The following is a 25,178-nucleotide window of genomic DNA, read 5'->3' as shown; positions in this document are numbered from 1 at the left end:
AATGAAAATCATCCCCTGTCTTTCAGGGTTACAGAAATGTTGTTTCGTCTTTCTGACTTGATATAATCTACTTTATAGCTTTTATGTTTTGTTGAAGTAAACTATTTAACTCGGTTTTCAGTTTTCCATTTTTTTTTTTTCATTTACTGTGGTAACTAGTAATTTTTATTCTAGTAACAAAATTGCACAATGAAATTCCCAACATTAGAGATAGCATAGTATAGCTCTTGGTACAGTATATTCTTTTGGCCAACTTAGTGGCAGGAGAATCTTTCCGGGCTGATGAATGTAAAATGGTTTTGCTTCCTTTTCATTTTATGTGTCTTTTGAAACAGACTAACGTAAAAATCTTTTGTAACACAGATGCTTTTTATTCACTCTCTTGTTAATATTTCCTCATAAGGAGGAAGAAAACTACAGAGAAGAATCAGATCCTCGAACAAGGGCATCAGAACCCCAGTCTCCTCCCCAAGTGTCTCGCCACAAGTCTCATTATCGCAACCGGGAGCACTTTGCTACTATACGCACAGCATCGCTGGTATGTTAAGACTTTTCTTTTGAGGAAGTCGTATAGACGGAGTGCCTTTGTACATGCAGCTATGAAACTATGTGCAGCTTTTTAGGATTTCATCAAAATATGAGCTATCCTCATATCTTCATATCATATTATCACTGAAGTATTTTAATATAAGTTAATAAATGCTTAAATGTGACACCTGGGCAAATATGATTTCTAAGTATTAGATATTTTCAAAACCAGTATGCCTAGTAGAATGCAGGGAACAGTTTATAATAAGTAGTTGTGTTTTATTGTCATGTGTATATTGTGTGTGTGTGTATTTATGTATGTATATACACACATTCATATTGCAATGGGCTAAAAAGACACTAAGTAACAGCTAGTAAAGTAAAAGCTTTATAACAGTCCTCCAGTTTTCTGCTAGAGCCCACTGAGTGTCTTCTCTGCTACAGCAGAATTCAGTTTTTAATCTGGTCTGCTGTCATTAGGACATGTGCTTTCCTTTACAGCAAAATCATATGTATTTCACAAGCAGTTTTCTTGTGTGGTTTGAAGGCTGCTGAAAAGCAGATTAAGAAGCTTTAAGTTATTTTGCCCTGTTGTGGTTGTCTTCCTAGGTGACAAGGCAAATGCAGGAACACGAGCAAGACTCTGAACTCCGAGAGCAGATGTCTGGCTATAAACGCATGAGACGGCAACACCAGAAGCAACTGATGGCATTAGAGAATAAACTGAAGGCAGAGATGGACGAGCATCGCCTCAGGTTGGACAAAGATCTTGAAACACAGCGTAACAATTTTGCTGCAGAAATGGAAAAGCTAATTAAAAAGCACCAAGCAGCCATGGAAAAAGAGGTATGAGATTACAGTTTAGCAGACTGGTCTCTATTTGTTGATTACATTGAATTGTCCACTTCCCCTCACTGACGAAGAGATGACATTGTAGTCTCTTACGTGTCTGTTTTCAGGAGCCAAGCAAATTGCTAATTAGAGAAAGGCTAATACATCACCTCCTTACACTAAGGGGTTTATGTAACTAGAGGAAAGGTATGTCCTTCATCACAGTGCGTTATACTAAATGTTAGTATACTGACCCCAGAAAAATACTGTATGGGTTTTCCTTCTGTCACGTATGTGCTGTCAATATCTGACTGGCAAGACAGTTGTGGAAGCAGATTGGCTTGCACAGAAATGTGCTAACTGTGCTTAGAACTTTCACCCTTCAGTTCCTTATGGATATGGGTTTTTTTCATGCTTTTAAATAATTGATAACGGAGTGGTGCTGTCTGCAGAGATCATTCTTGATGATATGTTTATCTTGTGTCTCTCGGTGGAAGGCTAAAGACATAGCTTGTCATAAAGAGTTGATTTTGGTAAGAATAGCTGAACATTAAGGTGAGAAAACGAAGCACTGAAAAAGGACTCCTGCTGGGTGTGATTATGGGGGGGTGAGGAGTGGAATGAAAAGAGGGTGAGGGCAAGCTCCTGAGACTTGCTCTTTTTCAGAGTCGTGGTGAGTATCATGGTGACTGTACCATGAGTTCTGGGTATTGGGGCTGAAATGGAAGATGGGTTGTAATCAATCAGGCCTCAGACTGATTTGCTTCTGGGCTTGCTGTAGGCTAAAGTGATGGCCAATGAAGAAAAGAAGTTTCAACAGCATATTCAGGCTCAACAGAAAAAAGAACTGAACAGTTTCCTGGAATCCCAGAAGAGAGAATATAAGCTCCGTAAAGAACAGCTGAAAGAGGTAACTCATCTGTAATGAGAAATGTGGACCAATCGTAGAGTGTAAAATGCAACACAAGAGCGGTGAACATTCAGAAATGAGTGCCACTATGAGCAAGAAAACTTACTGGTTTCAGCAAGTTCTGCATTTCATGAGCAGAGTCCTGTTATGTACTGTACTTGTTTCATATCTCTGACCTCAGAATAAGAGGATTTTTTCCCAATGTTGGCACATATGTATTTGTCTTGTGCTCAGTATTATCTTTCTGGCCAGAAGCATGCACATTTAGCAATCCTAAGGAATGAAAATAGTTTAAGAAAGGTAGTGAGCATTTCTCTCATATCTTGTAGCTGCAATATTGACCATGCACTGCAGCAATTAGTGAAGTTTCTCATCATTTAAATGATGTCTCTGTCGCAGCAAGAAAATAGAGCAGTAAAGGTGACCTGCAGGGTGTGTAGCTGTGGGTGGTGGGTTTTTTTTGCTTTTTCTTCGTTTGTTTGTTTTTGGAGGGTTTTTTTAGAAAAATATCTGTAAAGCAGTGGTTAATTTTAACGGAGAAAGATGTCTAATAGCTTAATAATCACTGTATTTTAGTGAATGACCTTTGTGAAATGCAGAAGAACTGTAGAATCGAACTTCCTAGTTCCTTTTAAAGAGTGGCTGAAATTATAGGCACTATAAATAATGTTTTTGAAAGAACTATTTACTGTTCAACCATCAGCTTGTGTGATGCAACTTTGGAACTTGCAGCTATGAAATCCAAAGGGAAATATTCCCAAACCTAGACATTTCCTGGGAGTTAAAAGGCTGAATGGCAGCAAAGCTGAGAGGTGTAACAGCAAAACTGTAGCAGTGTAGGCTTATTATAATAACTTGGAAACTTTTCCTAGACAGGCAGTCGATCACAGCACACCAGGACACAGTAGGTTCACCCCTTGATGAAATACAGTTCTGCCTCATACTTGAGCTGAAACGTATTCTGACAAGTGTAATTATTGCATTCAATTCTCTGGTATGACATTCAAGCTAGCAAATTCTTTTACCAAAGATGTTTCAAGCTATATATTGAATTTAATACTAATGTGGAAAATGTTGCCTTAAGTTTCACCTCTGAACTTCTTTATATTGTTTTTGTAAGTTATGAAATCTCAGTGAGTGGCCCTGCCTCAGTGAGTTGCTTGTAAAGTGTACATGTGTTCTGATCAAGCAAACACACAATAATTTTCTAATGTGCTTATGGGCCTGGAGTTCTGTGAGATGTTTGTGAATGAGATAGAATGACAAAACTTTGCCCTTCCTCTCAACCTGCTGGGGATCTGTAAAAATATCTGTCAGGCAGTATGGCTGGATCTCATTGTGCCTTTATGTTTTCAGTTTCAGATCATCATTTTTAAGTTTTGGGCTACTGTATGTGCCTGGAAACTGTGAACATGAACCAGCATTTTGATTAGGTAAAATGGTCAATGCAAAAAAAGTTGCAGTTAAATTTGCTCCAGTCTGAGCTGTCTCCTGATGTTCCTTTAGATATGTGATATGATGCATTTTGCAAAGGCTTTGATGGTACTGGCCCTGAGAAAACAGGGTGGAACAGCTTTGCCTGAAATGTGGTTTCTTAGGCAGGTCTGTCCAGTTGGTCAGTGCCAAGGAGCTTAATGTGATTATTCCACAATTAATTACTTTGCTGTTATCAGGAGCTGAATGAAAACCAGAGCACTCCAAAGAAGGAGAAGCAGGAGTGGCTCTCCAAGCAGAAGGAGAACATCCAGCATTTCCAGGCAGAGGAAGAAGCCAACTTACTGAGGCGTCAGAGACAGTACTTGGAGCTGGAGTGTCGCCGCTTTAAGAGACGGATGCTCCTTGGCCGCCATAATTTGGAGCAGGACCTGGTTCGGGAGGTAAGAGAATAGGTAGAGGATGAGACCCTGGAACTATCTCCAATCTAAAATGTGCCTTGTAGAGCACCTGCAATCTCCCTGAGGTATTAATCACCAAATCACAATTTTTTTGGTAAAATATTGGGTTGATGTTTTTCACAACTCATGATGGGAATCAGCATGGCATTTAAGGGATGATCATTCAGAATCAAATGTTCAGTTTAGTGCTCTGTTTTGAGAGAACTGTTAGATCCAAAAAGTCAATAGAGAAAACAATTACTGTCCTTTCCAGAAAATGCTTCCTGTGAATCCTTTTGAACATTCAGGGCAGGAAGAAGAAAAGTGAAATGAGGAAGGAAAAACTACCCGTGGCAATGTTGTTTACTTCAGATAAGATGTAGAAACCGTGCTCTGTCCTCAAACGCCTTGGAAAGAGGGAAATGCCTTGTGGACCGAGTGAAATGTCACATCACAAATGCAAATGCAAGTAAGCAAAGGATCTTATAATTCCCTCTGTCCTTCTGTTAGGAGTTAAACAAAAGGCAGACACAGAAGGACCTGGAGCATGCCATGCTGCTGCGTCAGCACGAGTCCATGCAGGAGCTGGAGTTCCGCCATCTCAGTACCATCCAGAAGATGCGCTGTGAGCTGATCCGACTCCAGCACCAGACTGAGCTCACCAACCAGCTGGAATACAACAAGCGCCGAGAGCGGGAGCTGCGGCGTAAGCACGTCATGGAGGTCCGGCAGCAGCCCAAGAGCCTGAAGGTATTATGTAATGCAGGAGCGCTGGGAGTGAGCTGCGGGAGCAGGACACCGCTGGTAGTAGCGGGAAAGTGGTACATTGCAGCTCAGTGTGCGAGAGCTTGTGCACGTAATGCACGTGAGTGGTGCAGCATGAGACCAGGCTGCAGCTGAGCTCTTATTTGCAGTGCATGTGGATCCAAGGTATTTTGAAGCTTGCTAATTTGAAGAGGTATCTAATTCTGTAATTAATACGTTTTTATAGAAGTGTCGTGTTTGTCAAGCTGTGTGACTGCAGCCCGACCAGCACCGTATGTATGAACTGTAGCAATGGTGATCAGGGTTGCAGTGTAGTATAGGCAGGCTCTAACACTATTCCCTCATGTAATTTGAAAAGCATACTGTTCTCAGCACTGTGCCCTCCTTTTTGTGTTACTTTAAGATGCATTTAATCTTTGCAGTGCCCTTTTTCCCTCTTCCTCCTACACAGTTTTCTGATCCTCTTCTCCCCACACGCAAGAAGATAATCTGTCTTTCTGTAAAGAAGCAGTGTTTTATGTGTATGTGTTTTGGTGGTCTTTTTTTTTTTTTTTTTTTTTTTTTAAAGGCTTTGTTGCCATGTGCATCAAAGTGAAATGCGCTACCTGTCTTGGCTAGCACACCTTGTTACTTCTTGTATGAATGTGATATGCCAGCAAATGTGGGGAGAGAGGTACCAACCAACTGCAGCATCCTCAGGAAGAGGAAGATACCAACACTGACCTTTGCTGTGTTGTACTCCCATGGGTTTCTCACACTGCCCTTGCCACTGTGGTGGCTGACCAGAACTATAGGGCCTCTGTAATTGAGGCTCTTAGTGTTTTCATTGTAAGCCTTCACTTCATCGAAAGAAGTCCAGTGGTTTATTCTGAAGTGTCTAAGAGTGGAGTATAAGGCCTTTCACATAGCTGCCTGGTACTTTTCTTTTGAGGAGGCAGCCGCCTTCTCTCCACCCAGTGTTCAGCTGTGCCAGTAGCAAAATGAGTGTATGGCATACTGAGCATGGGGTTTCTCTATTGTTCTAGGTCTTCCGGCTGTGTGATATTTCTATCTGACTTAATTTGCACCACCTGCAAGCTCTTTTCTTACAGAGATTGTCTGGAAAGTAACCAACCAAAAATAGAATTTCGGCAAGAGTAAAACATGCAGTTTGTCAATATTAGAATTAGAATAATACTAAACAGTGAAAAACCTAGCTTGTGAGTACAAGGGACCATCTGATCACTGTTGAGAATCTCCAAGGATATAATGTATAAATAGCTGGTGACTTCACAAAGAAGCTGTGCTGCACTCTGAGCTGAATAAAACTGAAGCAGCTGCATTAGGTTGATCCTTCCGAGATTAGCATGAATGAGTTCTGCCTCCCCAAGGTGATGCAATGCAAACGCGAGTGGGCAATGTGTCCTTATTCATTCCCTTGCTGGCAGTAGGGACAGTGAAGTCGGAAGTCTGCCCAGGCTGTAGAGTCTTAGCTCCCTTCTCACCTTTGCAGACTGTTTGGCCCCCTTCTCCTCTCCAGTGGGGACAGGGCTGGAGCATTTTGGTGAGGAGCATGGAAAGCTTGCACTTTGCCTTGCGTGGCTGTTCTGCGATTAGTGAAGGATTTCAGGCTCGAGCTGTCAATCTAGCACCTCCGCGTACACACACTGCTAATAATGCAGCCTGCTGGACAACCGCTCCGTTTGTAGTACAATCCCCTATTTATTGAGACTGTTCCCTAGTATTAACTCTTTCTCTTGCTTCTGACTAATGCAGGCAAGTACTCTTATTTGACTAGATAATTTGACTATTTGCTTAGTTTCTCCCCCCAGCAGTGTTTTTCTTAGAGGGCACAGGTTTCAGGCTTTCCTTTTGTTTTTAGTGAAGTCCTTTGTCCTGAAAGCAGTTTTTAATGGTCATTGTCTGTTGCAACTACTGCACTGGAAGGAATGATGACTAGAATTCACCCTTCAGTGAAAACTGCTCTGTTATTATTTTGAGTGTTTTAATCGTGATGCAAATACCCTCTTGTTGGTATTTCACAATGGTGGGTCAAAATGATCTTGTCAGAAGTCTGACTGGAAACCTTACCCCTCCCTTCTGTTTCCTGTTGTTAATGCCTTTGGATTGGAAGGCTGTAAAGAGAGGTCTGGTGTCCAAGTGAAACTTCACAGAAAGTGAGGACAAAATACATTGTTAGTGTTTTGCTATGACCAGATCCTTGATGTGAGTATGTAACCTGTGGACATTTCCCCTAGGGGCAGGGAGAAACAGGTTGAATCAAAAGCATCTCTGGTTTTCTGCATCAGTTTAGCAAAGACAAATTGTTGGTTGGTTTATGCAACAAAGCATGCTGACATCTAAATTGGTCTGGATATATTGTCTGATCCCTCTCAATCTTTATAGGTAGCTGCAAGTGCTGTGCTTATCACCTACCCTGCTGAGCTTTGAGTTAGTGCCAGGAGCACTCAGTGGAGGAGCTGACGGGAGACATGCACATATCTGCTTTGCTGGTTCAGAACCCAGAGTTCTTCCAAGCTATTCAAGGAACAGGAATCTGTTCCTACACTTATTGCCTGTCCCCAGCACTTCAGGATTTGACCATGGTGATTGACTGTATAAATGGTCCAGACTGTGTACTGACTGTGCCAATGTATCTGGCTCTGGTTTTTGACTTTTTTTTTTCCTCCTTTCTCATGGAGAACTTAACTATCCATCAGTTAACCACCATCACTCATCACTTCTGGATTTTGCTTAGTTAGAAGTATCGCAGCCAGTCCTCACGTAGAAAGATGCAGGGAACTCTAGAGAAGCTTCCATTTCAGAATCTTAAAACACTTTGTAGATCTTAACCCTCATATAACTGCTCTGGGGGCAGGTAAGATAGGTGAAAGAAAGAATTAATTTATCCAAGGTCATACAGCAAAGTCAATGGCAACTCCAGGTACCTTTTCCAGGGTGAATGTCTCACGGTCTGTGCGCAGTCACAAAATCATGTCTCTAAACAATACAGAGATGCTAGCAAATGCAAAGGGAAAAAATCAATCTCCAGTAAGCCTCCAGTGAGACTGGGGAATTGTTTCATTTGCTAGGCTAGCGTGCTACCAGTGTTGCTTGTGGTGCACCTCTTCAGATGTCTAATCTTTCCAAGGCATTTTTGAGTATCCTTATGAAAATCAAACTCTTAATATCAGAGGATTAGAAGACGTCCTTCATTCATGAAAACCTTAATGGAAAAAGTGTTGCCCTTTTTCCCTGTCCCTTCCATGTGTCAGATCTGCTTCTTTTCATAACATTAAGTGCTGTTCATATATATGTGCCATAACAAGCGCAACCATGTGTGAGTATGGCTTTCAGTGCTAATAAATATTAGTCCTATCCCTCAAGAACTTTTCTTGAAAAGCAACACCCAGGACTGGATCCAGTCCAGTGACAAATGTGAGGCTCTTTGTGTAGAGACAGCTGTATTTAGGCTGGAGCTTTGTTATAAAAGTGTCTGTATTGTAATTGTTTTGCACAGTAGCAGTGTCAAAGCAGCTGCAGCAGTAGTCGTTGCCTCTTGTGTGTTTTGCTTCCCTCCTTGCACCGTAGATGTTAATATACATTTGTGGATTCTTGAGCTCATATCCTTAATGTAATCCTAAATATCCATTTGAATGGATATTTCTCCCATTTGAAATGTGCTGTTTTTCTTTTCGTTTGTGTCCCCTCCATCTTTCCAGTCAAAAGAACTACAGATAAAGAAGCAGTTTCAGGATACATGCAAGATCCAAACAAGACAGTACAAAGCACTGAGAAACCATCTGCTGGAGACCACGCCAAAGAGTGAACATAAAGCTGTCCTCAAACGGCTCAAGGAGGAGCAGACCCGGAAGCTGGCTATCCTGGCTGAGCAGTATGATCACAGCATTAATGAAATGCTCTCTACACAAGCTGTGAGTCGCCTCCCAGGGACCCAGGGTTCCTCAGCCAAATGGGGATGTTTACATTTTAACCAGTCTGTATCCTGATAGCACAGGGTATCTGCTTCCGTGCTGCATGTGCCATGCACAGCACAGTCCTCTGTATTTAAAAAGCAGTGTTCAAATTCACAAGAAAGAAGTATTACTCACTTCAGGCAGGTTGAAGCTGAAGCCGCTGTTGCGGAGATGCAAAATGATGCATCTGTGTGGCCAAAGGACTGCTTTTGCATGAAGTCTGGCAATGTGAAAACTCCTGTTAGAGCTTCATTAAATAACGTGCAGACTGCTGTCTAAGTCATTGAGGTTTTGAGTTTTCAATGACAGCAACCAAAGCATGTCCCACTGGTGGAAGATGCTGAGTGAGTCATGGAGGAGTTCAGACTTTTGATTGTAAATCTGAAATAATTTTAAAAGTGGTGTGAAAGTTCTGTAAACTTTTCTTTAAGGAATGACCACATGAGCAATGCTTTGAGTCCCTGCTACAACTGAATGTACAATTTTCTTTGTACTCCTTGCGTATTGTGTCCTGCACACGTCACTCTGTGCACAAATTTGACACTGTGAGGCAGGGTAGCTGGCTTAATTTATGTATGGGAAGGTTAAAAAGTTCAGTATCATGTTGCTTACAGGTTTCTAAGTTTGTCGTTTTATTCTTTTGCCCTAAGTCCTGCATTGGCGGGGATATGGACTTAAGTCTCCCACATACAGGAAATTGGTTAATCCAGTTGAACAGAGCACAGGAGAGCTTTTCTTTCTTTAAGCTTTGCCTCTAATGAAAAGGAGAGCTGTGGATGCTACCACCTCCAGCAATCTGGTCTTCGCAGTATGGATCGTGGTTCCTCAGGCACCACTGCTCAGCAGCATCACTTGCATCAGCGCTGTGGGCTCCCTGTCACCAGTCTTTGTCACTATAGGTTCTCTGTTCAGTGAAACTAAGTACAATAGAGGCCAATTGTATTGCTAAGAAAACAAAGTCCCATCCCATTCTCTTCCCTTGCCCGCAGTCCTCCCCCGGAGTGTCATGAGTGGTTACCCCATAGTGAAACGTCTCTATTGTCTGCCTTTCCCAGCTGCGTTTGGACGAAGCGCAGGAAGCAGAGTGCCAGGTTTTGAAGATGCAGCTGCAGCAGGAATTGGAGCTGCTGAATGCATATCAGAGTAAAATCAAGATGCAGGCAGAAGCCCAGCATGATCGGGAGCTGCGTGACCTTGAGCAGAGGGTATCCCTCCGCCGGGCCCTCCTTGAGCAGAAGGTAAAATGGGCGGGAGATCATCATTAGCACTGTCCTTGTTTCAGATCTTAAATTGCACCATGCTCATCAGCAGAGAGAGAAATTGCTCTTACCTTGTTGTGTATAGTGACATAGATCATTTTGATACTGGCCTTTCCAGGACAATAGCTTAGTGACACATAGGATGGTTGAACTGGAAGAAAGTTTAGCCTTTGTGAGCTGCTTCTGGCTGCTTTTGAAGCCCTGCCTGCTGGAGGAAGTCATGCCTCTCTGGGCAGAAGGGAAAGTGAACTGTTCTTTCAGTCCCTGAGCTGCAGATTGACTTCCCCAGTTTGCTAGAGGACAGACAACAATCCAAAGCTAAGACTTTTTCTTCTTTTAATTTCCATGGTATCAGCAGTAGGTAGCTTGAGATTAAAAAAGGTAAAATGCATTAGGATGAACTTGTGATTTGAGACCCTGTGTTTTATGGCAATACAGTTATTATTTTATTGCAGCTCTGTTCCATTTGTCAGTCTGTGGACACTGAGCTGTAGTTTCCCAGTGAAATGACATTTAAGTTGTGGAAATGCGTATGTCTGCACTATTGTTCTAAGCAAATTGAGGTAGCCAGACACACAAGCATGGGACCTGCTGCTTCCTAGATTTCAGCATGAATCGATTACCTGTATTTAAGGGCTTTCCTGTTGGAGCATGCTTTCCTATCCAGTGCCAGACACGTGGTGTGTGTAGAAATGTGTGCGAGTGGCCTACACAAACCAGGGGAAGGGTAGTGTGCTAGTCTGTGAAAGGAAATGCACGGTCAGCCTTCCTCCTATGAATTTTTCCTCTCTCGATTTGCCCTGTGGGTGCCAGCCGTCACTGTTCACACGACAGTTCCAAACTTTGATGCTGATCAGTGATTATTAAATTATGGCAATTACTCTATGGCCTCAAAGTTCTTCACACTTACTTCCCCCAGTGGCTAACAGATGGATGCTTAGCTGATAGAGGGGCCTCTTCAGAATAAAACTGCTCCACCTCATGGTCAGCAGAGAAAGCACCTTGGAGAAGACAGCACAGTCCTGTTGCACTTTGGTCTCTTACAGAAAGTTGAATATCTGGAAGCAACTTAATTTGTGAAAACAACATTCCCCTGTGAAACTCACGGGCGTTATACCTAAACGCCATGACTAGGTTGGTCTGGTTCTAGTATTTTGTTCCCATCCGGGAGAGGACGGCTCCCATCACAGCCCTGCATTTGAATGTATATTTAGGCTGGGTCTGCATTGCCCTCTGGCGGCATGATCTGCCAGGAGCTCTGAGAAGTATGCCCTAGCAAGCCCGCTGCTGGTCACTGCTCCACGTCTGTGGGATCAGCTTGTGCTACACTGGACATAATGCTGTGTTAAAAGTTGAAGTGAGGCCAGTGGCTTAAGGAAACACACATCAGCCAATAATAATGTTGTGTAAATCTTTCAGCGTGAACTGGGATCAGAGTCGCTGTGTATAGAAGGCCCCTGCAAATCAACTTTTGGCATCTTTTTGCAGCAGAGGTTTTTTTGTTGTTGTTGTTTAAGTTTTTGTATGCTGAGTGTCCCTGGACATTGATAATGGATTTAGCTATTGCAGGTTTTAATGTGATTACTGCCTTAGAATAGCAAAAAATTGGATAGTCCTTCAACTTCCATGGGCTGGAGACTTTACTTAGAAATATATGTCATACTTACGCGTTGCAGCTCACCAAGTCATGGGCCATTGGTTTTCTGGTGGGGTTACAGTTACTTAGTGGCAGCTCAAGGGAAAACAGTGCACCACCTGCATGCACAGGTACATGTGCTTTCCGGTTGCTAGGGTCTGGGTTTTTTTGGTTTTGTTTTGGAAGAGTTAACAGTTGCAAGTATTCTGGTGTGGGTAGCTCAGCGACGTCACCTGGTATTTGCATACGTGTGCTAACTGAAGCTGTCTGACAGCCAGAGGAGGGACAGGTACGTGCGCAAGATGAGTCTCTGAATGTATATGCACAAACATATATATATATAGCCTATGGCAAGGTCAGTCCCTGCTACTCAACAATAAACTAGATTCCAAATGTCAGTGTGTGCATAGGACTCTACTTCTTTTTCAGCGTAGTACTTTTTACTTTTGATGGTGCCCCTCACCATAGTAACTCAATAGAGCATATGTGTTTCTGACTTAGCCTAAGGAGGGAGTAGCCAGCCCCATCAATGGGCAGTTTTGAAGTTTTACTGAGGCACTTGTACATGTTATACCCTGATGCTATGTTGCTCATGTTGCAAGAGTAATGAGCATGTCCCAAGAGCGTCTTTAAAAGACTTCAGATTTACTCATTTCTTTCCCACGCGCCTCCGACACCTCAGAGTCCTGCATCCTGAGGTCATTCCTAAGTGATGTTATTTTAAGGCGGTGCATTAGGCATATCTTTCTGTGAAGTTCAGTCACACTAAGTCCTGTTTGTAATGTTGTCACAAAAACTGGAAATTGTGTGCAGCTTCACATACTTGAAGACACTAGTTTTGAAAGGAAAGGAGAGATTCTTCTTAGATAGTAGTACTGGAAGAAACAAGTGCAGAATTTTAAATAGCTGACGTTAGAGAAAACACCTTCCTACTCTGTCATTTCCAAGCCAGCTGACCACTGCGCGGCTTTCAGCAAGAGTAAGCAAGGCTGCTCTATGGAGAGAGTCAGTATCGCTCTCCGAGCACTAAGAAATAGCAAGTGAATAAGGCAGTTTCTGAAAGCCCCAAATGGCTCAGGAGATGACTCACACTGGAGCAGATTGTTTCCTAAATTCCAGATGAAATCACTTTGCATATTCCCTGACTAAGGCAGTAGAATGCTTACAAGTATAGTGCTCTCTCCAGTGCCTTCGGTACAGACCAAGACAACCTTTTCGCCATGTGGTTGCTGATGGCAGGGGAGATGCTAATGAACTAAGTTAGTCTTGGCCATTGTTTTTTATCCTTTTGCTCAGATTGTGCTTTGAGGGACACCTGATTGAGATCCAGTCTTTTGTAGAAACGGGGGGAGAAGGTTCCCCGTTAGCTTGCTGTTGCAAGTCCTTCAGAGGCTTGAGGCCATGCCTGCAAAGGAGCCCTGCTGCTACAGAATGTCTTTTCTTTTTTCCTTCACAGATTGAGGAGGAGATGCTGGCATTGCAGAATGAGCGTACCGAACGGATACGAAGCCTGCTGGAGCGTCAAGCTCGCGAGATCGAAGCCTTTGACTCAGAAAGCATGAGGCTAGGTTTTAGTAATATGGTTCTTTCTAATCTCTCCCCCGAGGCGTTCAGCCACAGCTACCCGGGAGCTTCTGGCTGGTCCCACAATCCTACTGGGGGCGCAGGACCTCACTGGGGTCATCCCATGGGTGGCCCACCACAAGCTTGGGGCCATCCAATGCAAGGTGGACCTCAGCCATGGGGTCACCCCTCGGGGCCCATGCAGGGGGTACCTCGAGGTAGTGCTATAGGGGTCCGCAACAGCCCCCAGGCTCTGAGGCGGACAGCTTCTGGGGGACGGACGGAACAGGGCATGAGCAGGAGCACAAGTGTTACTTCACAAATATCCAATGGTTCACACATGTCTTATACATAACTTAAACAATAACTGAGGGTGGCAATTCCACTGGAGCTGTCTGCCAACAGAAACTGCCTACAGACACCAGCCCAGCAGCCTCCTCAGTGCGGTGCTGACGTGTGGAAGCTGGGTGCACATGGAATATTGTATTCATTTTGTAAAGCATTATGTTTTGTGTTTACTAACTGGGATGTCATAGTATTTGGCTGCAGGGCTGGGAGGGTTGGTTTTTGTTTGTTTGTCTGTTTGTTTTTACTTTTTGGAGGGGACTTGGGAGGGCATCTGAGAAATATATGCAATTAGTCAGAAGAGTTGGCCGGTGGTTGTCACACTGACGTGACAGAAGGGCCTCAGACTGCCATTGTCACGCCATCCATAGGAAAGGGAGAATGGAGACCTCCTCCCATGTCCATAAATTTCTAACTGCCACCCTGCAAAAACCAGGTGAGCTGCCTTTAAACCAACATCCAAGGGAGGAACAGCTGGATCTTCTGTTCCATTTTTATTTGTCATTAAATTGGATACATTTCTAGGGTATTGCCTCTGCCAGGGGGCATTTTCAGAGACTTGTAGGTGAGGAAGAAGGGTGAGAAGAGAGGCCAAGAGACACCAGGGCTCAGCAGGGCCCTTCGACCCAAGTGCCCGCTCCGTGTTGTTTAAGAAGTGACGTTCTCTCAGAAGGCACTGGTCAGCTTCCCGAGAACTGCGTGGGTAAACCTGTCTGGAGGGAACAGGCTAGAAATGTTCGAAGTTGTATTCCTGCTTTGGCACTCCCTGACTGTGCTGCTGTTAGCTCAGATGAGGTTGGGCAGAGGAGCATAAGTAATGCACTTGTACAGCTAATACTGTGACATCTCATTTTAGCTAAGCATCAGAATAATTCTTGGAGCCCAGCATAGTCCTTTTTGCTCCATTCGGAAATGTTAGATTTTCAGCCAATCAATCTCAAATGCCAGAGGTATTTTGAAGAATGCCATAGTCACAAAATGCCATTGATCGGGTTTTTCATTATTACACTACATCCACCAATTTATTACCTTTTTGGCTTGTTGCAATTTCCTGTTTACATGTAGAGTGTAGCCAACTGTTTAAATGTTTAGTTGCCACAGTGTACCAGGAGGAGCTGAGCCAATGACTTTCCCAGCTGATGACTAACCCACATCACCACTGTAGATCTTGCTGCATGTGAGGCTCCTTTTTATTATTTTGGTTGCTGCAATATTTTACAACTTTTACAGTCCCTCGAGATGCTGTGATTGTTTGGCAGCATGTCACACCATGCGAGAAGGCACTACTTCCGGAGGCTCCTTGGAGCTGCTGTACTACTGAAAGGAAGCAAAGGTGGTTGTGAAATCAATCCAGTGATAAAGGGTCAGGGAGTCTAATGACTTTGTGGCATAGTGTCATCTCTTAGAGCTGGGAATTGGAGATGCCCCCATGCTCTCGTGCCAGTGCGTTCTGCGTCAGCCAGCACCGTGGGGTTAGGAGAGGAGCAGGTAGATGAAGTTTGGCTTGAGGCAAAGATTTCTGTCTTGGGGACTGACCAGCCAGGGTTCTTTGTAAATGTTTTTCCTTGCACACTAATCATCTTGAAGAAAACACTAGCTGCTAACTCTAGGATTTGCCTTTAATATGTTTATAGGGCTCAAAAGCAAGGTTTTCCAAATGTGTTTGTCCATGTGACATATTTATATAGTAAATACTCTAGTCTCGCTGCTGTTCAGTACTCTCAACACGGCGACATTCTTTCGTTAGCTAAATTAACATCCACTCCCAATCCTTAACTCTCTGCCAGCGTCTGGTGAATCCAAGTGGGATTTCCAGCGCTTTGGCATAGCATATCACTCTAATCAAAGATGGAAACAATACCAAAATCTGCTTGAGCAGCCCCTTAGTAAGGAGCTTTGTAGTATTAACAGTTCATGGAAGCTTGGGATGAGGCAGTGGTCCCAAGAAGGGGGTTGGTCTGGTTGCCCCCTGTGGCAAGTGATGGCCATGGATTCTCCTATTCCTTCTTCAGCTATGGTTTTTTATGTGGAATTGGATGTTTGGGGGGTCATTCTTTTGCATTGCAATGTTGTTGAAATGCAGCAAAACTGTTTTAGGAAAGGTACCTATATTTTCCTGGGTTTAGAAGGAAAGAAAAAATTAAATGAAAATCCCCAAACCCCAAATTGTATTGGAATTTACAATGTGAGTGTGGAGGGTGTGCCCAGAGCGTGGTGCTAACACACTGTTCTGCAGTTCAGCTCCTCAATCACAAACAGCAGCAGCGGCAGCAGGGACAGGCTGTACCTGCGAGTTCAGTGGGTTCATTCTTTTGCTTCTGTTACGGTTTGAATTTGGTCAAAGTCTCTGGCTTAAATTGAGCTACTTCAACAGAATTCTCTCAACCCATCTCTTTGTGTAATGTCAAGCATGACTGAATGCTGAATCCAAATGATGGCTATCCCATATTGGCTTTTTTGTATTCAAAAAGAATTGTGTAGTAACCATTTTTACATGTATATCATGTGCAGACCTGGACTATTCCAACAAGTAATATTTTAATTAAAATAGTTTGCAAAAACTGATTCAGATCAACTGGTCTAAATGTGTGTGTCCCTGTGTGTACCTGTGGGAAGGAAAGCTGTCCTAAATGAGCCTGATCTTGAGAGAAAGCAGGTGTAGCCAGAGACTCAAGATCAGGTTGTACATTGGAGGTATAGGAGGAGGTCATCGGTGTTGAGAATTTTAATATATCTCAAATATATTTGTGAGATATATGAACAACTGTAAAATACGCTAGAGAGAAGCAAACACTTTCTGAATCAGTTTGCAAACTCTTATTTTTAAAAGACAAATTACTCCATATTGTACTTGTCACAGTCATGCCCTAAACTTGGTTTTAAAAATATTGTAATCCGTAAATTGTGGAAACTACTCCAGTACCTCAACAAAGATGTTTTTACATCTTCTGTGTTAATACTTAACACTGGGGAAATTCTTCTGTATGAACTACTTTGCAAATTTTGTTGCAGTATTTTCAGATCACCAGCTTGACACCTAAAATCTGTTATTCTGTGATTATTTTTTTCCCCTTTGCAAACACCTGAAGTTCTGATGAAGTTTAGCCCAGAGATATAAAACCAGAGAAGCCAGCATTTTTACCTCTTCATCTGATTTGAAATTCTTTTGATTTTATTTAATTAAAATCCAGTGAAAGGGACCACGTTTTTCTTGTTCTCCATGGTCCCAGGGAGGCAGCAGCCACCTCTCCCATCCATGCTGAACATTATGTGCTTTGTTCCTCGGATGCAGCATTGAAATGGAGGTCAGCTCTCTTTCACCTGCATTCAGTCCAAGCCTGTGAGCTTCAAAGGGGTTGAAGAAACAAAGGTGGTACGATACCAAGCTTTCCACAGAAAATTCCCTGCAGCCATTCCTCGCCTGGCTCGGGACACAGAGCGATGCCAGCCTGTTCCCGTTCATCGCTCACGTTTCAGAAGAATGTGCCTTGCACATTCGCTGCAACCTGTGCAGGATGCACTATGGTAGATCCTGGAATAATGCTGTTTATTCACCCCACAGGGAAAAGGGGCCGTTGAACTTCAGGCCGCCCTTCCACATTGACCCTGTTTACGTGCCATTTCTTGGGAGGCAATAAATTGTATTGTACCACTGTCTACCATTACTCTGTTGAATACGCACATCTCTCTGGATATATATATGATATCTCATTTGTATATATTTATGTACTCGGTGTCTGTGCGTGCAGCTCTGCCTGCACGCGCGCCTCACGCTGTGCATTTCTGCCCGGGCACGTCAGTGCTGCTGTTCTTTAGCCCTCCCTCGGGTTTGAGCTGCCGCCACCGTGCAGCAGGGCGCTGTTAGGGCAAGTGCATGTGCATCCGAACAAAACGTGCTAGGGCTGAACGCGGTGAAAAGCCCTTGCCTAAATGCTGCCCTGTTAATTATAGCTTGCTTTTGTGGGGGAGCGGGAGGGTAGGATAGCTGCTATTGGTGTGCTGTGAAGGAGAAAAGGGAGCTCACAAAGGGTACCAGAAAGTCGGGAGGCAGCAGAGAAGAAAACGAGATGGCGTAGCGATAGGAAAGCAGTTCAGGCAATGTACGGATCTGCTGGAGAGGCAGTGAGTGGGCAGGTGAAGTGCTCAGCAGGCTGAGCTCAGATTCCCCAGCTGTGTCTCACCACGAAAGATCACAAGCCCAGCAAGGTCTTGGCACGCTGCACAGGCGCTAACTTTTGGCATTCCTGAGTTTAAGCTGCCACTAACTCTGAACGCTGCATCTACCTTTCTTCATGTCTAATAACTGGAACAGATTTTGGGAAGGTCTGAAAGAGAAGTGAAATTGGAAAGCTTAAAAAAAGTGTGTGTATATATGCATACGTATATATTCATATGTATATACGCATACACAGAGTTGTTCCATTCTTTATTCTGCTCCCTTCCTGCTCCTCCAGCTTAGGCGCTGGGTGTTCTTACTTGAGCGCAGTGAGTAGGGGACAGCCTTGTTCTTTCCCTGGGTGCCTACTTGCTGTTTCTGTCCGATTCTAGTAAGTTGTGCCGTGGTCTTTCTCTTAGCAGAGGGGTAAAAGCCATGCTGGACAAGTGGCAGCTTTCAACCATGAGCCGCTTAAGCTGTGAAGTCCCTTTCTTCTGCCCTTCTCCTTTGCCCTCTAAGACCCCAACCTCTTAGCGAGACATTTGGCAGTTTGGGGGAGAAACGGTTCTGGGGTGTGTCAAGTCATGACCGTGTATGAAGCCAGGATATTCACCCCGGGGGGAAGACCAGCCTCCGAGCCCAGCCGGGGTTAGCAGCATGCCAAACACAGAGGCTCTCTTCTCTGTGCTGCCATAAAAATGGGAGGCAGTTCTCCCCTTTTGAAGGTCTCTTGCGAGCTTTTTGGGAGGCACTTGGGTTTGGTTGTGACATCCTTGCCCTTTCACAAGTAGTGTCATCTTAGACTTGCCTGTGCTCCTGCCTGTGGGACTTTTCCACCCTGGCACTGCCTTGTTGCGAGCCGCGAGTAGTGTGCCAAGAGCGGAGGAGTGGTGGATGCCCAGCCTGACGCTGGCTGATGTCCGTCTGCTGTGTTTGTTTCAATTTGCACTTTTTTGAGTCGATTGAGCCAGAGTCTGTTGAGAAATGCATGTGAGACAGTCCATAGGGTTGTGGGTAGCTGTTTACAGCCAAGAAGCAGCTGATTGATCTAGCGGCTATATTAAACGTGACCCCACCAGGGAGAGATGGAAGCAGATAACCCCGACTCCTGCCGCACGGTGGGATTCAAGCGGTTGGGTCTGCACCGTTTACTCGCTGCATCCCTCCCCTGCCCCTCGGCCCGGCTGCCCTCCCCCAGCGCTGGGGCAGGAAAGGCCTTTGCTAGCTGGAGAGGGACTTAGTAAATTGGGGTTTGCCAGCAAACAAGCACCTTAACCACCAAGCTGTGGGTCTCTGAATACTTGCACTTCACCTGAAGACTCCTCTGGGGGGGGAGGAAGGCAGTTTGGTACATGACCATTTGCTTTGCACCCGTCTGGTGTCCTCAAAACATCTTAAAGCCATGTTCTAGGAAGAAAACCAAGAGCAGTTCCCTCTCTGCTTGCTTTCTCCGAGTGCACACACTGAGTCCAGAAACCTGGAGGTAATCCGCCGCGGAGAGGCGGGAGTTGCCACCACGGATGTGAACAAACCCAGGGGAATCGTCCGCCCCTGCCTCACCCCCTGCCCTGCTCCCCACCCCCTGAGTACGGGTACCTCAGAACATGCACAGTTTGAATTTTTCACTGACAATTAGTTTAATTGTTGTGGGTGAAAATGCTGTAATTATCTGTAAATATGTAGTTAACAAATTGACCTAGTTTCTGTATTTTTTAAGTTTTTGTACTAAAATTTATAGATACAGTATGTGCCAGCTAGCAAAAAGCTACTGTAATCGCCAGACGTAGTGCAGCGTGCCCCTAACCCCGGGAGGTGTCCGAGGGACGCTGGGGAGCCGTGCTCGGTGCCGCACGCGGGGGCTGTGGCGGCAGAGCGGGGCGGCCGGAGGGACGGCGGCGGCAGTGGCAGCTCTCGCCTTCGGCTCCCGGACCCGCTCCCCTTATCCCTGTTTGCTGCCAGGACACTTCTTCCCTTGCGCTTTCCGTGCGGGCACTGTAACGTGGTCAGTACGAGGGATGGGAGCGATGGCTCGGAGGTTTTTCTGGGGCCGAACTCACCGCGAACCGAGTTTGGTTTCTTCGCTAGAGTTTCATAGCGTCTTATTGCTGTGTTTTTCAAACTCTATAGAAACGATATGTTTTCCCCTTCTAAACGCTTTTGTCTTAAACCTGAGATAATCTAAACCTACTGGAGGAAAAGATGCATTTCGTTTAAGACCGGTGCCTGCTTTTAGTGCCAGGATCACGCATTTCTATGGCAACTCGGAGCTCAGCCGGGTTCGGGAAGGAGCACGCGGTCGTTCCCGCGCTGCAGTCCATCGCCGCTTTCGCGCGGCTCGGCGCCAGGCTGCCGGCAGCCCCTGCGGCCGCGGCGGACGAGTCACGTCGCTAAATCAGGGGTGGCTTCCCCTCCCCTTGCATTTCACAAGCATGAAGTAAGCGGCCGGTCCCACCTTTGCTCCGTATCTGGTGGCAGAGGCGAGCCTACAAGTCGGGAGCAGCTTTGCCAAGCGCCCCGGGAGCCCGCAAGCGGAGGAGGCGGCTCGGCGCGCTGGCGAGACCGGGCTCTCGCGCTGGGTTTGTCGGGTTACCCGGGAGGTTTTGGGGGACGTGAGCTTTTAAGGAGTCTAGTAGCATCAGCGAGGAGAGGCGTATATGTGCGCATGGGTTTGGCTTCTGGCAAGCAAACCACCTGCTTCCTTTCTTCGGCTTTTCTTTCCTCCTCACCCCGCTCAGCTCTTCACCTTGCTTGGAACAGGAACATTTTTACCTGACTGAAAAAAAAACCAGCTAAAACCTGGGGGCAGACTTGATGTAAATACTTACCGTTACAAAGTGAAGTGTGTATAACATAAAAGGCTACAGCCATTTGGTGACTTGTAAATGCTTGAGGAGGTTGTGTTAACACGTGGGTCGCTCAGTCCTGTCTTGAGTCCGCAGCCGCCGTCAGCCCGGCGAGCGCGCGAGCGAGCCGGTCGGAGCGGACGGACCGCGTGCGTCAGTTGGCTGTCAGACCCCCTTGGTTTAGTGTATGAGAGGGTAGCGTAACGTGTGACATAACGATAGGAGAAGCTGTGTGAGGTGTGTATAGTGTATATTTTTTAAAAATAGCTTGCTTGTATTGTGAAGATTTTAAAGACAAACTTGAGAATTCTAGCCTAACTATTAACACGAGTTTAACATCAGTTACCCCACTGGGTTCGGAGCCTCTTGAATGTATATTCCTTTTTGTAACCTAAATGACCTATTCTTCTACCAGTCAGCCAGACATCCTATTTATATTTTTAATTTTATATATTACTTTCCATTTGTTCTCATTATTTCCAGCATGTTTCTGGGTTTGGTTTTTGTTTGTTTGGGGTTTTGTTTTGTTTCTTTCTTTTTTTTTTGCACAAGCATTGTGTGAAGTCAAAGAAATGTTAACTCAAACCTGGTTTTTTTTCCAACCTGTTCCCCCCCCCCCTTTTTTTTTTCTTCCACCGACAGTTTGGGCTTTTCTGGGATGGGATGCGACGGGTGGGAGGAGGGGACGGCTATTCCCATTTGCAGCTTCTGTGCAAATGCCAGGTCTTTTGCCAGTCCACTGAAACACTTCACTTGTGGATTGCTTTTAAAAATTAAAACACACACAAACAAAAATGTAACCTTATCAGTCCGAAGTAGCCCCTGGAGGGAGGAGGGGAAGTGCACACCTGTAGCAACACCAATCTCGCTTTAGCTGCAAAACAAACGGGACCCTTTTCCCCAGCGCGGTGGCTGCCGGGCAGGCTGCGGCGGGCCCCTGCGGTGGCCCGGTCCAGGCACAGGTACCGCTCGGCTCCGGGGAAGCTTTTCCCAGCTCGTGCTCCGGTGCTGCTGGGCGCCTGTTCCTGCGGGGTCGGGTGAGCCGTGCCGGGGAGGGCCGGGCTCCTACCCCCTCTGCGCCCGCGTGTGCACAGGCAGCAGAGCTGCTGCTGCTCTTCCTCTCCTCCTCCTCCTCCCTCCCTTTCCATAAGGAAGTCCAGTTCACCACCAAGAGCTCGCCCAGCGCCCGGCCCCAGCACCGGTGGCCCTTCGCTCTGGGGGCTCACCCGGGTTTAGCAAAGCCCGGCTGCCACGGGGCCGGGCAGCAGCACCCCGTCCCGGCGGTGGTGCGCTGCAGAGCATCGGTTAAAAACACACATATCTGCTGTTTTACTATGAACACTGGTCTGAGGTTTCCAGGCCCAGCACCTCCCGTGGTGGGTCACGAAGGATTTATCTAGGGGAATTGAACTCCCTCCTGCTTCGGTGTCTGGTAGCACCAGCTGGTATGAGTGAACCTACAGGTGTGCGTTTTCCTTCTCGTAGAAAATGCCACAAGCACTAACTGGTAAGGCTTAATGTACAGTATATTGTCAGTATTCTGGTATTCTTCTGGTTCAACATACATTATAGCTCATATATAACCTGTATTAATTGTATAGATTGTGCATTTAAAGCTGTTACCAAGTTGTCAGAAAATAAGAGAAGAGAAAGGAAAAAAAAAATAAGGTCATATGTAATATTTTGTTTGTAAGTATCCTTTGTATCATAGCAAAGGAAATGTTAAAAAAAAATCAACTGTAATAAAGTAATTTTAGTACATGGAGTGTCTGCTCGCGTTGCTGGGGCGGTGGGAGCGGGACGGGGCGCGGGGGGGGGGGGGTCGCCTGCCCTTAGCGGGTGTAGGCCCTCTGCCAGGAGAAGCCCGGGGCGCCGGGGGCTGCCACGTCCCCGCGGCGCCTGTCCCCGCGCCCCGGCCCCTTCCGCCGCTCCTCGGCGCGCAGGAACTCGGTCACGGCGCCGAAGTAGTCGAGCACGGCGCCGTGGCTCCAGCAGCGCCCGGGGCCCTGCTGCGGGAAGCCGCAGTGGCCGCCGTGGGGGCTCAGCAGCAGGAAGAAGAAGGGGTTGGTGCGGAAGAGCTCCAGGGGCAGGGTGCGGGCCGGCGGGCCCCGTACGGGGTCGTCGGCGCTGCAGACGCACAGCACGGGCACGGCCGCCTCGTCCACGTCGCGCAGCGGCTCGTTGCGGGCCCGGTACGTCTCCCAGCTCACGGGGCGGCTCTTGGTCGCGCAGAAGAGGGTTTCCTCCAGCTCCCGCAGCGAACGGCTGCGCAGCAGCTTGTCCACGTCCACCACCTCGGCCAGGGCACCCGCGTACCTGCGGGGGGGGCACAGCCGGTGGGGCTGGGGGGCAGTGCCCTGGCCCCACGCGGGTGCTGGCTGAGGCCTCGCGCATTCGTGCCTGCGACATGCTGCTCCCTGCAGCCTGACGCCCCCCCCCCTTTCCTGCACTGCAGCATCCAACTGGGGCACCCCAACGCGGCCCCTTTGGGGTCCCCGGCTCCCTGGCCAGCCCCAAGAGCCAGCGGGGCCGCGCGGGGCAGGGGGTGTCCTGGGGTCCCTGCAGCACGGCAGTGCCATCCCTGTTACCGTGGCAACGGGATGCAGCGAGTGCCTGTGCCCGTTGCCATGACAACAGCTTTTGCAGCTGGTATGGGGTGGGTGGGGGGACCCCGGGGCATCCGCTGCCCCCAGCACCCCCGCAACCCCCCCCAGCATTAAACACTGTGCCCTCCCAGGCCATGCTGCCACAGCAGGAGGCTGCACCTCCCCGCCCCAAATTGCTGGGTTTAGCCCCAGAAATCTCCGTGTTCAGCTCCCCTCCTTCCCTCCCTTTTTTTTTTGGTTTGTTTTTGTTTGTTTTCTGGTTTTGGCCAGCATTTCCCCACCAGCAAGGCCCCGTGGGGCCCGCGGCCGCCCCGCCAGCCCGGGGCGGTGCCTTGGCCCACTGCAGCGCGGCCACATCGGGCAACGCGGCCGGGGGGGGGCTCGCAGCAGGCGGGCTGTGCCACCCCCCCCCCCAATCCAGCCCACAGCAGCAGCATGAGCACAGCACCTCCCCCCCCCCAGCAAAAAACAGCCCCCTGCCTTCCCCCGTGGCAGCTCTAGGCCCCCCCCCCCCCCCCCAAAACCCAAAATAGCTGCTCTGCTGCCTGCACACTGCCCCCCCCCCCCCCCCGCCTCCCGCCGAGGCTCTGCCCTTTGCTCGGGGCAGGCAGCCAGCCTGGGGCTGGGGGGGGGGGGGCGGGGGGGGCAGGGTGCTGCCTTCACTTCACCCCACTGGGGCTTTGCTGGCGCACCGGGGAGGCTCTCTGCCGCGGGGGGGGGGGGCACTGAGGTGTCCCCCCCTTGCAGGGCTGGGCCCGGGGTGCCGGCAGGGCTCAGCCCCCACCAGACCAAGGCCCCGCGTGCCAAGCCTGGCCCCGCGGCCGGGCGCCTGCTGTTCATTAACCAGCGCGTTTTGCTGCTCTCAGCAGCTCTCGGCCCCCGCGCGCTTGCATGCAACCCCCCCGCCTCCCCCCCGCCCCGGGGCATCGCCGTTCCCCACAGCGGGAGCCTGGCGGCTGCAGGGCTCCCCCTGCAACGGGGCACCCCCCCCGCCCCCCCCAAATCCCGGCACTGACCTGCTGAGCCCCCGCTTGAGGTGCAGCAGCAGCGCCCACTCGTAGAGGCAGGGCAGGGCGGCCTCGAACCAGTCGCGGCAGCGGAAGACGGGCGAGATGCAGGCGGCGGCGGCCAGGGCGCTGGAGGAGCCGCACTCGCCCAGGTAGGAGAGCAGCAGGCCCGAGCCGGAGCCCTCGCTCACGGCGAGCAGCGGGGCGCCCGGGCGCCGGCAGCGCACGTAGGCCAGCGCCTGCCGCAGGTCCCCGGGGTCCCCGAAGGGCTGCAGGCGGGGGGTGGCCAGCGGGCAGCCGTTGTGGCCCCGGCGGTTGAAGACGACGGGGACGTAGCCGCGGCGCAGCGCCCGCCGCCCCAGCCGCAGCAGCCCCCGCGTGACCTTGCCGGCGGCGTTGGGCACCAGCAGCAGCACGGGGCCCCCGGCGGCCCCCCCGGCCACCCAGTCCAGCGCCACGAGGCCGCCGTCGGCCAGCTCCAGGTGCTCCCGGGCCGCCCGGGGCTGCGGCTCGGGCGGCAGCAGCAGCTGCCCCAGCGCCTGCAGCCGGGGCCAGCGGTGCCAGCGGCTGCCCCGCAGCGCCGGGCAGTGCCGCAGGCTGCGCCCCAGGTGCTGCGCCAGCGCCGAGGGCTTGCACACCAGCCGGCAGCCCCCCGCGCCTTCCTCCTCCTCCTCCTCCTCCTCCTCCTCCTCCTCCTGGCTGCGCGCCCAAAGGTGCCGGGCCAGGAGCCCCAGGCAGGCCAGCGCCGCGGCCGCGGCCACCAGCTCCTCGGCGGGCAGCATGGGGCGGCTCTGCCCGCGGGAACGCCCTGTCCCCGCGCGGGGCCGTGCCGGGGGGGGGGGGACACGCCGCCGGCCGGGGCACTGGGGGAAACGCGACGGCCGCCCGCCCTCCCCGGC

At 48.4% G+C, this 25,178-nt stretch overlaps 2 protein-coding genes across 3 annotated transcripts in view; one reads left to right on the top strand and one right to left on the bottom strand.

Moving 5' to 3' along the window:
* Window positions 1-22,427, top strand: part of TAOK1 (TAO kinase 1) — a 74,249-nt gene extending 51,822 nt beyond the window's left edge. For both annotated transcript variants that reach the window (XM_064523231.1, XM_064523232.1), the window contains exons 13-20: window positions 404-538; window positions 1,138-1,374; window positions 2,141-2,269; window positions 3,943-4,146; window positions 4,654-4,893; window positions 8,610-8,822; window positions 9,920-10,102; window positions 13,216-22,427. In XM_064523231.1, the coding sequence (XP_064379301.1) occupies window positions 404-538; window positions 1,138-1,374; window positions 2,141-2,269; window positions 3,943-4,146; window positions 4,654-4,893; window positions 8,610-8,822; window positions 9,920-10,102; window positions 13,216-13,677 (1,803 nt within the window). In that variant the 3' untranslated portion in view covers window positions 13,678-22,427. The remainder of the gene's footprint in view (window positions 1-403; window positions 539-1,137; window positions 1,375-2,140; window positions 2,270-3,942; window positions 4,147-4,653; window positions 4,894-8,609; window positions 8,823-9,919; window positions 10,103-13,215) is intronic.
* Window positions 22,175-25,175, bottom strand: ABHD15 (abhydrolase domain containing 15). The gene is made up of 2 exons (XM_064523236.1): window positions 24,289-25,175; window positions 22,175-22,982 (listed from the first exon to the last, which is right to left on the bottom strand). Exons 1-2 carry the CDS (start codon window positions 25,059-25,061, stop codon window positions 22,499-22,501), a joined length of 1,257 nt encoding a protein of 418 aa, XP_064379306.1. The 5' UTR covers window positions 25,062-25,175; the 3' UTR covers window positions 22,175-22,498.
* Window positions 25,176-25,178: the final 3 nt, after the last annotated feature.

Source organism: Dromaius novaehollandiae, chromosome 19 (assembly GCF_036370855.1).
Source record: "Dromaius novaehollandiae isolate bDroNov1 chromosome 19, bDroNov1.hap1, whole genome shotgun sequence".
Lineage (NCBI taxonomy): Eukaryota > Metazoa > Chordata > Aves > Casuariiformes > Dromaiidae > Dromaius > Dromaius novaehollandiae.
The sequence above is the reverse complement of the archived record's forward strand: the minus strand, read 5'-3'. Positions and strand labels throughout refer to the sequence as shown.